General features: G+C 44.9%; 1 protein-coding gene across 4 annotated transcripts in view; it reads left to right on the forward strand.

Moving 5' to 3' along the window:
- Positions 1-17,158, forward strand: part of LOC139557431 (signal peptide, CUB and EGF-like domain-containing protein 3) — a 121,257-nt gene that overhangs the window by 76,902 nt on the left and 27,197 nt on the right. For 2 of the 4 annotated variants that reach the window (XM_071372227.1, XM_071372228.1), the window contains exons 5-7: positions 6,049-6,195; positions 7,132-7,248; positions 15,236-15,283. In XM_071372227.1, coding sequence (XP_071228328.1) covers positions 6,049-6,195; positions 7,132-7,248; positions 15,236-15,283 — 312 coding nt within the window. The remainder of the gene's footprint in view (positions 1-6,048; positions 6,196-7,131; positions 7,249-15,235; positions 15,284-17,158) is intronic. The other 2 variants (XM_071372230.1, XM_071372231.1) reach the window with 1 other exon arrangement.

A 17,158-nucleotide genomic window follows, 5' to 3' on the forward strand; every position in this document is an offset into this window, starting at 1 on the left:
TTCCGCAATCAACTGCCACCTTCCCTGGCTGAGACCATTTATGCCCTGTCTCTCTTCCCAGTGAGGGAATGTTGCTGCTTCTACTATTAGGCCTTCGGGAGTTGAAGGGAACCAACGGTTGGCAGAATGGCCCAAACAGTAGCGCTTGGCTCAGTGAGCTGGCTCTGCCGTCTCTCTTTGGGGGCATCCGCTTGCCATCGGGACGGCGCTGTGCCGTGACGTGGACCCACTGGACGCCCTGTCACTTCCCGGCCCATCGCACCTCGGCCCGGTCCAGACTCCCTCTCCGCCTTTTCCAACTCTGACATCTTTATCCTCTTGTTAAAAGTTTTAATGGCCTATTATCTATGAGTAAGGAATGCTGCTTTAATTGCCTGGTGGCTCCATGTTTAGGCCCTGGTCCCAGTGGCGCCGTGTCAAGAACATGGGGCTTCCCTCTCCCTTCCAGGGGCTTCTGTCCTGTATGACGGAGTCTGGGGTCGTACAACAAGCCTTCCTGTCACCTGCCCTAACACTTAGACTGACTACGCCTATAAAACCCCAGCATGTCCTATCACTTTACAATCGATCGTGTGGGACTCTCCAAATCAAATCAAATAAATGATATTTGTCACATGCGCCGAATACAACGGGTGTAGACCTTAAAGTGAAATGCTTACTTACAAGCTCTTAACCAACAATGCAGTTTAAGGAAAATACCTAAAAAAAAAAAAGAAACAAAAGTAACAAGAGCAGCAGTAAAATAACAATAGCGAGGCTATATACAGGGGGTACCGGTACAGCGTCAATGTGCGGGGGCACCAGTTAGTCAAGGTAACTGAGGTAGTATGTACATGTAGGTAGAGTTATTAAAGTGACTATGCATAGATAATAACAGAGTAGCAGCAGCGTAAAGAGGGGGGTGGGGGGCAATGCAAATAGTCTGGGTAGCCATTTGATTAGATGTTTCAGGAGTCTTATGGCTTGTGGGTAGAAGCTGTTTAGAAGCCTCTCCGGTACCGCTTGCCATGCGGTAGCTGGAGTCTTTGACCATTTTTAGGGCCTTCCTCTGACACCGCGAGAGGTCCTGGATGGCAGGAAGCTTGGCCCCAGTGATGTACTGGGCCGTATGCACTACCCTCTGTAGTGCCTTGCAGTCGGAGGCCAAGCAGTTGCCATACCAGGCAGGGATGCAACCCGTCAGGATGCTCTCGATGGTGCAGCTGTAAAACCTTTTGAGGATCTGAGGACCCATGCCAAATCTTTTCAGTCTCCTGAGGGGGAGTACATTTTGTCGTGCCCTCTTCACGACTGTCTTGGTGTGCTTGGACCATGTTAGTTTGTTGGTGATGTGGACACCAAAGAACTTGAAGCTCTCAACCTGCTCCACTACAGCCCCATCGATGAGAATGGGGGCGTGCTCGGTCCTCCTTTTCCTGTAGTCCACAATCATCTCCTTTGTTTTGATCACGTTGAGGGAGAGGTTGTTGTCCTGGCACCACACTGCCAGGTCTCTGACATCCTCCCTATAGGCTGTCTCGTCATTGTCGATGATCAGGCCTACCACTGTTGTGTCATCAGCAAACGTAATGATGGTGTTGGAGTCGTGCCTGGCCGTAAAGTCATGAGTGAACAGGGAGTACAGGAGGGGACTGAGCATGCAACCTTTTTCCCCTGTTTGAGGATCAGCATGGCGGATGTACACGTCCTGGTAATCCATCTGGCCCTGTGGCCTTGTGAATGTTAACCTGTTTAAAGGTCTTACTCACATCGGCTGCGGAGAGTGTGATCACACAGTCGTCCGGAACAGCTGATGCTCTCATGCATGTTTCAGTGTTACTTGCCTCGAAGCGAGCATAGAAGTAATTTAGCTCGTCTGGTAGGCCCGTGTCACGGATATGCTTCCCTTTGTAGTCTGTAATAGTTTGCAAGCCCTGCCACATCCGACAAGCGTCGGAGCTGGTGTAGTACGATTCGATCTTAGTCCTGTGTTGATGCTTTACCTGTTCGTCGGAAGACATAGCGGGATTTCTTATCAGCTTCCAGGTTAAGGTCCCACTCCTTGAAAGCATCAACTTTGCCCTTTAGCTCAGTGCGGATGTTGCCGGTAATCCATGGCTTCTGGTTGGGGTATGTACGTACAGTCACTGTGAGGACGACATGATTGATGCACTTATTGATGAAGCCAGTGACTGATGTGGTGTACTCCTCAATGCCATCGGAAGAATCCCAGAACATATTCCAGTCTGTGATAGCAAAACAGTCCTGTAGCTTAGCATCTGTTTCATCTGACCACTTTTTATTGACCGAGTCACTGGTGCTTCCTGCTTTAATTTTTGCTTGTAAAGCAGGAATCAGGAGGATAGAATTATGGTCAGATTTGCCAAATGGAGGGCGAGGGCGAGCTTTCCAATACATGGCCCTAAAGTTTACTGACCAGGCCCTCATGTTGTTGGGAAGCGCTGGTAAGGAGGCTTTGTTCCAGGTGCCCAACTGTCTCCACCTCAGTGAGAATTGGGGACTACAGTATATAACGTGTTTCTTCTTCATTAGCTGAGGGTCACTTTCCACATGGGATCGTAGCCAATATTGTAGCCAAAGGTGGAAAGTTTCATCCTGCAAAACATTTGCAAATAAATAATTTACATAAACAAAAGACTGCCTTAATCCTACTATAACAGTCCAGGGGTATGATTGTACCCTATTGGTTTTACCACCTGTTGTATAATACAGGTAGTAATAACAATTTCCTAAATTGCTCCACTTAGTTGGCAGTGTTAATGAAGTGCTATAAGAGGAACAAGTGTTGAATGGCCCATAAAGGCACATTGTGTTTAGTTCCAGATGAATCTAAAGGACTACATTAGACTGGAGTAACTGTGGTTACTGATGGGGTCTGAACATTGAGACAAACAGAAGCGTTCTCCAGGCAGCATGTCTAGGCCTATTTCTCCACTCATTATATCCTGTCCTCTTCTATTTCTCTTTAGAGAGGAGTTTTTTTGGGAGGGAAGTGTCCCTGTACTGTAATTGTCAGAGATGCACAGAAAATTATTGTATTATTGGAAGCTCTTGAGAAGTCTCCAAATGGCCTTGTTTTTGTTTATTTTACTGTGTTCCGGTGCACTTTAAAGGCCTTAGCCTTGAGCCTGAACAGTATTGTGTCTGGAGCTGGGAGGGAGAGGGGGATTATAGATGGCAGTATTTTAGCTTTGGGCTGCTGAGGTGGCACTGCAGTGCAGTAGTCCTTGAGTTACAAGCCTCTCCTGAGTGTCTGGTGGGCAGGTCACGACCTGTCTTGGTTGGATACTGCTGCTGTAGCTATGTCGCTTCTGGGGAAAAGCTTTCTCTTTCTTGCTGTTCTTTGCATCTAATTGCCGGGTGTTATTTTTTCCACCGGTGCAGTCAGTAGTTTTCGATGATCGCTGTCCATGTTCAATTGTGTGAGAACAAATGTCCAGTCTGTCCCCCGGTAACCATTTGGAAGGTTCCCCTCTGGCGCCATGATTTTAACAGATATTGCTTATCCGGCGATCCGTCTATAAAGTGCCCTGTGATATTTTTTATTGGCTTCTACATATAAAGTTAGGTGTTCGCAATCCGCAGTCCTATTCTTTGCTTCACAACTTTCCCCAGCTCACTTCTCCACGGGCCGATTTTTCTTTCTACGTCCCTATTATTTATTTATATTTCATTTCTCAACAAGAGACCCCGCATAAATTATTATAGCTGTAGTAGTAATAATAAAAAATGTCGGTATTTGGCAGCCAGTTGAACGGAACCACAAAGTGTGGTTTCATAGCTTGGCCAGGGAGAAAAGGGCTATTGTGTCAACACTTAGGTTTTCTAGGTCCTCAGAGAGAGAGCAGGGCCAGGTTTTGGCCCTAGCCCCACCCGCTATTGATGGATGAGTCTGCGGTATTAGGGGACAGGGGTCTCATATACTGTAGGTGGGGAGAGAGTGTGGGGATTTTGGGGGATGCACGTTGTGACCCTGGTAAGTGAACTTGAGTCTCTTAGGGGCTGCCAAGTGGGAAACTCTATCCCTCTGTCTGTGTGTTGGGTTCGCCTCCCCCTCAGACAGACACGGAGCAGTGGGAAAGGACCGTTAAGTTTCTCCTCGCACTGACCTCCTGAGGTTTGCTGCACCTTAAAGAGGGTGTGTTGTTATATGGTCAGTGGACTCCAGTCATCGTCCCTGTATTTACTGTGTCTCAGTGGCCGTGGTGGTGGAATGGTGTTTTTGTTCAGAGTTGACCCTCTGTCCTAGGACTGTTTTTGCACTCAATGTCTGATTGCTCAGCCTCTCCCATCTTTCTGCCTTCGCCATCACCCCTTTTTACAGATCAGCAAAGCACAAGCAGAGAAGCCTGTCAGAAGGGCTGAAGCCTGACATCCTATCACCTCTTAACAGGCTTGAGGTGATGGACAGCAGTAATGCGAGACATCAACATCGCCTATGATTCTTGCATCGTCAACTAGACACAAAGTAGAGAGGGAGTGGAAATATATCTGTCTCTCTGACGTCAGCCCTAACTTACTAAGTGAAACTAAATAAAAGGGCCGGTGCAGTTTGTTGGCAGAACACGTGGAAAACAAGAGGGTGTAATTAAAAGAAGCCTATTCAGGCAGGTGTTAAAGTACATAAATAGGTCATTGAGGATAATACAAGGCTCTGGCTCTTTGCCATGATTCGTCAACACATTTACACATACTGATAGCATTTTCCCATATGTCCACAGGGCAGTCACATGAACACACTGTAGAATGATTGTCTATGTACAGAACAGTGCAGTCCTCTATGGCATGTAATTTATAATACTACTACTAATAATAATATGCTGTTTTGCAGACACCTTTATCCAAAGCAACGTTCAGTAGTTTGTGCATACTTTTTCATATGGGTGGCATGTAAGAATGACGTGGGGCCCTTAGGCCTTATGTGCTTACATGCATGTACACATGCAATCAAAAAGGAGATTTACAATATTCATGTGTGTGACTAGAACAGTATACAGCTCTGAAGTGTAGACCCAAACATCCTTCTGAGAGTCAGCAGGTCCAGTGAGTCTCAATTGAGACATCTTCCTGCCTGGGTTGCATCCTGAATGGCACCCTATTCCCTACATGGGCCACTACAATGGACCAAAGCCCTACGGGCCTTGGTCAAAAGTAGTGAACTTAATAGGGAATAGGGTGCCATTTGTAAGTCAACCACCATGTCTGCTCACCACATAGAGGAAGAGGGGTGGGGGATGAGAGATGGGTTTGGTTTTTAATGAGACAGTGGGCTTGGGGCTTGTCACTGCATCTGTAATAGTGATATTATCTCACATCACATGGAGGCAAATCTCAGCTCTGATCCCTAAAGGTGTCACCCGTAATACATAGTGGCATAACAGATGTGCCACTGACTCCTGTTATAATTTATAACACAAGTGAGACCTGGAAAGGAATCCTCTTGAGTTGCGGATGTGTTGAATAAGTGACTTTCATACATTTATACATGAGATAAAAATGATGTATCTGCATGGCACTTTGAGAGTAGCTTTGAATAGCTAAAACACACAGATATTGTGAGATTACTTTATATAATGGAGGCCAACAAAAGCATCCCTTTGTTGTGTTTAGACTCATAACGGATTCATGCATCCACAGAAAACGGACCCATTTTAACTGAACCAAAGCATAGTGGTTAGAGTGTGGTAAACCTCTGGAAATAGATGTGTTTTTTAGGCCTCTCCGCTCCGACCGAGCCCTTCTTGCCTCGAAGCTTGAAGAATTTGTCTGCGAGTTAAAATGTCTACTTCTGTTTGTTAGGGATTACCTCATTTATGCTTACAGGGCTGCAGGATCAACTCCTGGAGTTTGATCCGTTCTTTAGGCGGGCTAGTTTTTATAGCCTAACAATGCAGTGTGTTCTAACAGGCTATCATCCACCCTGGAGATTTACATGTGTGTGTGTATTCAGTCATGTAAGGGGGCGTAGCATCAGGGAAAGGAGTAGTACCTAGTACGTGTTGGAAACTCTGATCAGGTCCCCTCTAACTCATGTTCTTCTCCCTGTAGCACGACCAGAGAGCACCAAAGAGGGCCCCACCTGCATGGATAAGAACCATGGCTGTGCTCACATCTGCCGGGAGACACCAAAGGGAGGCGTCGCCTGCGAGTGCAGGCCTGGCTTCCAGCTCACCAGGAACATGAGGGACTGCAAGTGTAAGTGTGACCCCCCCCCCCCATCAACCCACATACCCACCTTCATTACTCTACACAATGTACACATTGGCACCACATGATGATCTACTCTATCTTACATAGGTTTCTAACATGATAATACATGGTTTATGTGGTGCCAACGTGTACATTGTGTAGAGTTATGAAGATACTACCATCCAACAGACGCATCCAACAGATTTTCACACAGCGTCAGAAACAAAGCCATTTTACAGTGATTGTTTCCAAATGATACTGCCAGTTTATCACACTAAATGATTTATAGCATCCGATAAGATAACCGACAGAACTGGAGTAACTAAGGGAGTGGGTAGCAGGTTTCTGAGAAAGAGCCGTTGTGATGGACAGCACACACTTCCTGTTGCCTTGCAACAGGGCTCGTCCTGTCAGGGCAGGGGTCGGGGCTGATGGGGGATTTGCCTATGTTTGAATAAGGATTGGAGAAGTGTTATTCTACATTTTTTGGGCGATAGCCCAGGAAAAGGCCAAAAGGCACAGGGGTAGTGGTGTGCAGACTGGATGGCGGTGGAAGCCTTGGCTCTGTCATCACAGGTGTATTCAGAGTGCTAATGTCGACACTAAACACACCACAAACTCACAGTGTAACTGACACCCAGATTCGTCTTTTTAACAGTTATGAACGTTCCAATTTTTCTGTGTCACTCTGAAGAACCAGTGTTCCAAAGTGGAACTAGTGTCTTCTAGTGAGAATGAAACTCTGAAGTCAGTCAGCTCCGCTCCATTAAGTAGGCGACAGTTTAGTGGTGTGAGATCCTTCATACCAAGGTGTGAACGGGAAGAGTTTCTAAACATCTTTATCACACTGAGGTTGAGAGGGTGATGATGTCACAGCACACCTCCAGGCATGGATGACAGTACATCATGTTCCTACTGCTTTAACTGTGTGCTCCTCGGCAGTGACCTGTAACTACGGCAACGGGGGTTGCCAGCACATCTGTGAGGAGACGGACCACGGACCCAGATGTGCGTGTCATATGAAGTTTGCCCTGCAAACCGACGAAAAGACATGTGTAGGTGAGTCAGCTCACATTTGATGTGTTGTGGAGGAGAACTGAGTAAAGGATGTGATCTGCATGTACTGAATCATTCATCTTCACAGCCTTAGTCACACATTACCAGGCTACTCCAGAGGCAATGTTGAGCTCTATAATGACTGCATACAACTCCTTTCACTTAGATTGACAAGTACCTATTTTATGTCCAAGTCTCTACTGCTGCTTCTTCTCTCACACACAAAATGCAAAATGCTTCCATTCTCTGCTGGTGTTGGTGGTGCTGCAGTCTACAGCTGTGACACCTCTCTCTCTCTCTCTCTCTCTCTCTCTCGCTCTCGCTCTCGCTCTCGCTCTCGCTCTCGCTCTCTCTCGCGCTCTCTCTCTATGCGGCTGCATTTGCTTTGTTCTGTTGTTACTCCCTGCTTCGCTGGACAGTGTGTTTCCTCTGGTTCTTCTTCATCACCCTATGCAGCCATACACAGCTCCTCTTTCAGACCTAGGGTCAACTCCTCAATGATGTAACACTGAAACCCAACCTTAACCTTCATTGATTGACATGTTAATATTATTTGCTGTGGTTGACATTAACTAATTAAATAGAGGCTGTGTAGAATGATTTTTATTTCAGCGCTTGTCATTTTGAAAGTGAACTGAGGCTGTGTGTAGGCTGGTTGGCTGGTTTGTAGTGCTGAGCGATTAACCAAAATGTCAGATATTTTTCAGTTTTTAAACATCTACACAGCACTTGGAAAGTATTCAGACCCCTTGACTTTTTCCACATTTTGTTATGTTACCGCCTTATTCTAAAATGGATTAAATGCAACAAAATCCTCATCAATCTATACACAATACTCCATAATAACAAAGCAAAAACAGCTTTTTAGACATTTTTGCAAATGTATTAAAAATATAAAACCGTTTTCAGACCCTTTGCTATGAGGCTCAAAATTGAGCGCAGGTGCCACCTGTTTCCATTGATCATGTTTGAGATGTTTCTACATCTTGATTGGAGTCCACCTGTGGTAAATTCAATTGATTGGACATTAGGCACACACCTGTCTATATAAGGTCCCACAGTTGACAGTGCATGTCAGAGCAAAAAGGAATTGTCCGTAGAGCTCCGAGAGAGGATTGTGTCGAGGCAAAGATCTGGGTAAGGGTACCAAAAATTGTATGCAGCATTGAAGGTCCCCAAGAACACAGTGGCCTCCATCATTCTTCAATGGAAGAAGTTTGGAACCACCAAGGCTCTTCCTAGAGCTGGCCGCCCGACCAAACTGAGCAATCGGGAGAGAAGGGCCTTGGTCAGGGAGGTGACCAAGAACTTGACAGAGCTCCAGAGTTCCTCTGTGGAGATGGGAGAACCTTCCTGAAGGACAACCATCTCTGCAGCACTCCACCAATCAGGCCTTTATGGTAGAGCGGCCAGACGGAAGTCACTCCTCAGTAAAAGGCACATGACAGCCCGCTTGGAGTTTGCCAAAATGCACCTAAAGGACTCTCAGACCATGAGAAACAATATTCTCTGGTCTGATCCACAGATGATGGAATCTCTATTGCACTCCACACTGCCCTTTCCCACCTGGACAAAAGCAACACCTATATGAGAATGCTATTCATTGACAACAACCTACCATTCAACACCATAGTGCCCTCAAAGCTCATCACTAAGCTAAGAACCCTGGGACTAAACACCTCCCTCTGCAACTGGATCCTGGACTTCCTGACGGGCCACCCCCAGGTGGTAAGGGTAAGTAACAACACAACTGCCATGCTGATCCTCAACACTGGGGCCCCTCAGGGGTGTGTGCTCAGCCCCCTTCTGTACTCCCTGTTCACTCATGACTTTATGGCCAGGCACGACTCCCAACACCATCATTAAGTTTGCCGATGACACTACAGTGGTAGGCCTAATCACTGACAACCATGAGAGAGCCTATAGGGAGGATGTCAGAGACCTGGCAGTGTGGTGCCAGGATAACAACCTCTCCCTCAACGTGATCAAGACAAAGGAGATTATTGTGGACTACAGGAAAAGGAGGACCGAGCACGCCCCCATTCTCATCGATGGGGCTGTAGTGGAGCCTATCATGGTCCAAACACACCAAGACAGTCGTGAAGGGGGCATAACAATGCCTATTCCCCCTCAGGAGACTGAAAAGATTTGGCATGGGTCCTCAGATCCTCAGAAAGTTCTACAGCTGCATCATCGAGAGCATCCTGACTAGTTGCACCACTGCCTGGTATGGAACCTGCTCGGCCTCCGACCGCGAGGCACTACAGAGGGTAGTGCATACGGCCCAGTACATCACTGGGGCCAAGCTTCCTGCCATCCAGGACCTCTATACCATCTGGTGTCAGAGGAAGGCCCCCAAAAAATTCAAAGACTCCAGCCACCCTAGTCATAGACTGTTCTCTCTGCTATCTCACGGCAAATGGTACCGGAGCACAAAGTCTAGGACCAAAAGGCTTCTTAACAGCTTCTACCCCCAAGCCATAAGACTCCTGAACACCTAATCAAATGGTTACCCGGACTATTTGCATTTTCCCCCCAACCCCCATTTTTATGCTGTTGCTACTCTTTTTTATTCATACATATTCACTTTACCTCTACCTACATATTACCTCAATTAACATTAAGGTCTACAGCTGTTGTATTTGGCGCATGTGACAAATAACATTTGATTTGATTTGATTTTGATTTGATGAAACCAAGAATGAACTCTTTGGCCTGAATGCCAAGCATCATGTCTGGAGGAAACCTGGCACCATCCCTACGTTGAAGCATGGTGGTGGCAGCATCATGCTGTGGGGATGTTTTTCAGCGGCAGGGACTGGGAGACTAGTTAGGATCCAGGGAAAGATGAACGGAGCAAAGTACAGAGAGTTCCTTGATGAAAACCTGCTCCAGAGTGCTCAGGACCTCAGACCGGGGCGAAGGTTCACCTTCCAACATGATAACGACCCTAAGCACACAGCCAAGACAACGCAAGAGTGTCTTCAGGACAAGTCTCTGAATGTCCTTGAATGGCCCAGCCAGAGCCCGGACTTGAACCCGATCGAACATCTCTGGAGAGCCCTGACAGAGCTTGAGAGGATCTGCAGAGAAGAATGGTATAAACTCCCCAAATACAGGTGTGCCAAGCTTGTAGCCTCATACCCAAGAAGCCTCAAGGCTGTAATCGCTGCCAAAGGTGCTTCAACAAAGTACTGAGTAAAGGGTCTGAATACTTATGTAAATGTGATATTTCAGTTTTTTAATTGTAATACATTTTCAACAATTACTAAAAACCTGTTTTTGCTTTGTCATTATGGGCTATTGTGTGTAGATTGATGCGGAGAAAAAACAATTTAATACATTTTAGAATAAGGCTGTAATGTAACAAAATGTGTAAAAAGTCAAGGGGTCTGAATACTTTCCGAATGCACTGTAATTATCTGATGTCGTTTCCATTATTTGAATTCCATTTTGTAATTTTTTTTCCTGTGAGCTCGATGCTCAGTTTCTGTGAGCTCGATGCTCAGTTTCTGTGAGCTCGATACTCAGTTTCTGTAGAGATAAATCAGATCAAGCCCTACTGTGCGATGTAGTAGTTGTAGTTTCCAACAGGCCAATATTCTACATAGAGCAGAAAATGTGGTCATTAACTACAATGACCATAATCCAATGCGTGCCCCCTTTACTTGTCCAGACCTCGTTGACGGAGTTGGAGAGAAGAGTGAGCGTACGAGAGTGATATAAATCAGTTGCTTTGCGAGGTATTTCTACCTGAAAATACACGATCTAAGTGATTGATAGTTGGTATTCAGCAGTTGTAAAAGTATGCCTTATTTACTTTGAAGAACTACAAAATTGTGTTTTAGTCAGACAGCAGCTCTATAGAGATGAGATGATGACTTAGAATGAAATAATAAAATCATAAAATAAAACAAATATTTTATTAAAGTAAAGTAATGTGAATAAATGATGGTTAATAAGTGATAAGCAGTAATGGACATCACTACCATCATGGGACTTTTATGAATTGTTTTATTCTGTGTTACAGCATTCAACCCACATAACGCATACTGCATTTAATGAATAAAAATAAAATCTAAACTGAAAACCGTGATTATTTTTTAAATAATCGAACCGAAATCGAACCGACCTCAAAAAGCACTAATCGCTCAGCACAACTGGTTTGGATGGCTGGTTGACTGGTTTGGTTGGCTGGTGTCAGTGGCTGGTTGGCTGGTTTCAGTGGCTGGTTGGCTGGTGGCTAATTGGCTGTTGTAGGTCGCTGCTTGGCATGTTTGCTCAGTGTGTCTGGTTCTACCCTCTCCACCACGGTGCTGATGAGATCCAGACCCTTGTCAAGGACTGGTCAGCCACCCTATCATTACTGCCGTACGCTAGCGAGGCTGCCGGGACTCCACAAAGCCCGCTGTGGCCAAACTAGATGTCTGAGCCACCATTACCAAGACCGAAAACATGTGCGCCTGATGTGACAGATTAGGGAGCGCTCAGGCAGTTAGGGTCTTGGGTTTCCCTCCACAGGCTCTGGGGGTACAGTGGTTTGGAGTAGGGGGAGACGGGGGACAGGGAGGGGTGGTAGCAGCCCACTCTGCGGTTTAGTGCTAGTGCGATCCATCTATCTGAGGGGCTATTAGTTAATAAAACCACAATAAAATAAACAAACCGCCAAACCAGCCCCTGACGGCAGGCTGACTGACAGGATAATTGGGACTGCTTCAGCCAGGCACGAACATTACTACAGGCAGACAGACAGGACAGACTGGAAGATGGAGACTCCGAGTGAAAATACATTTCCTCAGTGAAAATGTCACCAAATAAGGATGGGAGAGGGTTTTTTGTAAAAATATTATAGCGGTAGTGGAGGATGATGGTTGACAAAACAACCAAAGCAATCTTTATGTAAGTTAGAGTATTCTGTTCATATAGCTTCAATATACATACTAAACTACAGTAGTTTCATTGAACCGGGCTTCCACTTCAATGCTCTCAGTCCCATTAATGACACTGGAACAGGACCAACTAAACCATTGTTGACCAAGATTAGTTGGCAATATGAACAGCACGGTGGATTTTTGTTTAATGTATATCCCATTTAACACTACACTCTGTTGGTTGCCCAACAGTGTGTAGCTTTTAGTGGAATATCCATTGAGGGTGGTGTTTCATGTGCACTTTACCACATCTTCATTCTGTTGTCTCAGTCTCTCCACACAAACTCAATTACTTCAACAATAACGGGCCACGACGCAGGCCTCTTTTATTTGAAACGGTTTGCCTTTTCATCTTTCCTATCTATCACTTTTAGTACGTTGATGGGGAGTTAGAGTTTATAGTGCAAGTCTCAAGACATTTACTTTTACATGCTGTACATTTCCGTATCAGTAGAGCGCCCGTATATAGGGAAAAACACACACATAAAATTAGCATGGTGCAGCATATCTACATTTATGCTGTCCCTGTCATACACACACACACACACACACACACACACACACACACACACACACACACACACACACACACACACACACACACACACACACACACACACACACACACACACACACACACACAGTCTTGTACAGCTAACCTTGTGGGGACATACAATTCAGTCCCATTCAAAATCCTATTTTCCCTAACCCCTAACCCTAAACCTAACCCTAATCCTAACCCGTACTCTTACCCTAACATTAACCCTAACCCTAACCCAAAAACCTAAACTTTATCCTAACCCTAAACCTAACCCTAGCTCCTAACCCTAACCCTACAACTAACCCTAGCTCCTAACCTTAATATTTAACTTAATTCTAACCCTAACACTAATTCTAACCTTAACCCTAAACCCCCTAGAAATAGCATTTGACCTTGTGGGGACTAACAAAATGTCTCCAGTTGGTCAATTTTTACTTTGTTTACTATTCTTGTAGGGACTTCTGGTCCCCACAAGAATAGTTAAACACGTCCACACACACACACACACACACACACACACACACACACACACACACACACACACACACACACACACACACACACACACACACACACACACACACACACACACACACACACACACACACACACACACACACACACACACACACACACACACACACACACACACACACCTCAAACTCCTGAGTGATGTCAAAGTGGAACCTGACTAGACAGAAACCTCTGGGGTAGCTAAGTGGGTTAGTGGCATGTGACCCTCCTGACCACAAGTCTAGTCCTCTGTTCTCACACTCCATCAGCACCGATGCCTCCCTCCTCTCAAAACAATGTCATCATGTCACTCAGGCCCACTGGGAAAACCTGAGCACAACTGCCATCCAGGTGACGTGTCTGTCCCTGCATCCTTGAAAAGAGATGCTAAATACACTTAGTGTTATAAGGACAGACTAGAGGGTCTATGAAGGTTAAAGAAGTTGAGTCATTTCGTAGTGGAGAAATGTGCTAAGTTGAATTAACACACCGTAATTCCCTCCTGGACTGGTCTCCAGTGTGTTTGCACATACTATATGTTTCTATAGAGCAAGAAAGTTAACAAAACAGAAAGGAACAGCCATCATGTGGAAGTCTTCAAGTGGTTCGTATAGCAAATCATAAACATCTCCAAATAGCAGGCAGAGGCAGAAATACTCAAACACACACACACACAAATGTATATGGACATGCACTCACAATCAAAAACACATGCATGCACAAAAGAGTGCACACACTCCACTTGCTCAAACGCACACACACATACATACTAACTTTTCAAGTGGTCCATACTGTATATCCATTCATATATACTAACTTTTCAAGTGGTCCATACTGTATATCCATTCTTACATTCTAACTTTTCAAATGGTCTATACTGTATATCCATTCTTACATTCTAACTTTTCAAGTGGTCTATACTGTATATCCATTCTTACATATTAACTTTTCAGGTGGTCCATACTGTATATCGATCAAATGTATTTATAAAGCCCTTCTTACATCAGCTGATGTCACAAAGTGCTGTACAGAAACCCAGCCTATATCCATTCTTATGGTGGTTGTACATTTGAATGCTTTTGACAGTGCTCTGTCTTTCTGTCTGGGTACATGGCCTAGAGGCATGGTTGTTGGGGCATGTTGGGATGCAGTCATGTGACAGTAGATGTAAACAGTGCATGCTGTGTGTGCCGTCCCCTCACTGAGGTAAAGAATCCTCAACGGTTCTCATGCGATTCTATGAAAACAGAGAATGATATGGAACTGTGTGATCCCTCATTTACCTGAATGACATCAGAGGAATAAGAGATTCTAAGCACGTCGAGGAGAGTAGTGTCACACTCACACAACATAACACAACAGTAGCACCATGCTGTGTGATATCACAACTTCAGTTTTTTTTTTTACCCCAAATGCCTGCTAGCAAATCTGACTGTTTCGGACCTGCCTTTTCTTACTAACCACTAACTACCTGCTATAAATGGCTTGCAGAGCTTGAACTAACTGAATGACACCCCTGGTGTTACCTCAAGTCTGTCTCCACCCTACAACTCTTGAATGCGTGGCTCTTGTATGTGCATGACGGCTTCTTTCTGCCTTTGTCGTTAGAGGTGACCCTCTTGTTCTAGAGAATGATCTATCATAGCCATTTTCTGGTTTGATTTAGAAAGTACACACCATTCTTTGGTCAGTCATTATCAATAGCGCTGTGTATCAATAGTTTTGCCCTTGTGACAAATCAATGGTTTTCTGCAACTCCTCTGGGCGTTGATTCTGAGTGTCTCATCCAGTAGAAATAGATGATCTATTTTATGTGTTTCATGAATATGCCTGCTTAGTCAACCAGCCCAGAAATGGGGGCAATTCCAGTGAAAAGTGTACCACTAATGTACAGTATTATATACATACAGAATTATTCTCATGATGACATCACCGATGTTTGGCCCATGGTCCTAATTGGAGCACTAAAGCAGTGTTTTTGCAATGTATGTGTATGTGTGTGCAGGGGAGAGGAGTCTCCAGAACCAGGCAGCCCCACAGCTGTTCCACAATGGTAAATATCTCTGTTCCTCTGGTTCCTCTCTGGGGGCTCCACTGACCATCTGACTCCTGACTGCGCCCCTTCGTCCGTCTATGTGGGTGTGGGCTGTAGGCCGACCGACCCGGGGGAAACTAACTAACCTAACACACATTGCACCCCTCCCAAAGGGGCATCATCCCTCTCTGACCCCTGACCTTTGACACCTTCCCACTTTCCTTGTCCTTCTGTGAATGCCCTTTCAATAACAATGGTGGCTGCCCATGTCAAACCATGCCTTTTCAAAACAACGCTGCTGTATTAGGAAGAAGCCTTCAACTTACCAGCACAAGACAGTTTGAGGAAAATGAAAGAAAGGTAAGAGATATATGGGATGTATTGAATACTACAATATAGAGGCTTTAGAATGGACTTCCTGGAGCTGTATCATAGAACAGCCCTTCCCAACCTAGGGTTAATCCTTAGCCAATCTGTTCTGTCTGACCCTTTCATAAACGTTATATGACTATCTTTTGATAGCTGTAAATGGATGTGCTGGTAATAGCTGGGCTAAGTGAATGGCCTGACTCAAAGTCCTCAACCTCTCTTCCAATTACTGTGATGGCTGTTTAGAAACAGGCCAAGGAAGGAGCCTGTGGTTTATTTGTGTTTTGATACAACTGCCATGAAGGGAATTAAGCCCTGTGCCGAGCAGCTATCCGTGGCCGGTTCTGAAATGCTATCACAGAGTATTAGTGCTTGAGAGGGAGCCAGAGGCATGGCCATGACTTGACAGTCAGCCACACAATAGACAGAACACAGAATACCTCTCTGTTCTAAAGTTTCATGTAGGCCTACACCATCCAACTTTTTGGATGCACAGAATCACGTATTTTGGAAGTTATCATGTGCTGTAAATGTATGCCGTTACATAGTGTGGAATGTATACTTCCACTTGGAGAAATGTACAGTACAGGTTTTATATTTCTTTCAAGATTTATCTGAACATTTAAGAGGGGGTGCATAGTATATAAAAGTCTCTCTTTCTCCATCAAACACAATATTATGATCAATTGTATTGAGAAACAATCAAATATGATTACATAACAATTCAAATCATGAAGAATACACTTCAACCCAAATTGTCTGCTGGATAAATTATGCTGTTATGATCTGACAGAAATGCCAAGAAAAATAAGCACATAAATCTGTATAAATGAATCAGACCACTGCATATCAGAGAGATTTATGACTTAATTACAAAGCTCCAAAAACCTGATAAGAGAGGGGGAGAAAGAGAGCAAGAGAGAGAGACCGAAAGCGATAGAGGCGCGTGCAGTGCATTCTCTAAGGAGATTCACTCTCAAGGTATTTTAAGAGAGATAAAGTCATTTTGTCTAAACTAATAGTAAAAGAAAGTTGTTATCATGGTCGCTCGTGCTCTCTGCCGGGGTTTCAGTCAGCTCAAACAGAGCTCAAAGAGCTTCCCTAAATGAGCCCAGAAATCGATACTGCCAAGCCTGACAAAAGCTCACCCTTTGGTTGCTTTCAAAGCTGCGGTGGTAGAGGATACTTGCAGACCATTTGCAGGGGTTGTCATCATCCTATTGTGTTTTTTTTATTATTATTGAAAAAGTATTTGCTACATTATTTTCCTTCTTTCCAAATAACCTTGTGTACTATTTTCATAATAACCCAATTCTAACTGCATGACTACTGCTAGGTGAACTCAGAGGCTTGGATTTGGAAGAGAGAGAGAGAGTGTTTGTGTGTGTGTGTGTGTGTGTGTGTGTGTGTGTGTGTGTGTGTGTGTGTGTGTGTGTGTGTGTGTGTGTGTGTGTGTGTGTGTGTGTGTGTGTGTGTGTGTGTGTGTGTGTGTGTGTGTGTGTGTGTGTGTGTGTGTGTGTGTGT

The sequence above is a fragment of the Salvelinus alpinus genome, chromosome 28 (assembly GCF_045679555.1).
Source record: "Salvelinus alpinus chromosome 28, SLU_Salpinus.1, whole genome shotgun sequence".
NCBI lineage: Eukaryota > Metazoa > Chordata > Actinopteri > Salmoniformes > Salmonidae > Salvelinus > Salvelinus alpinus.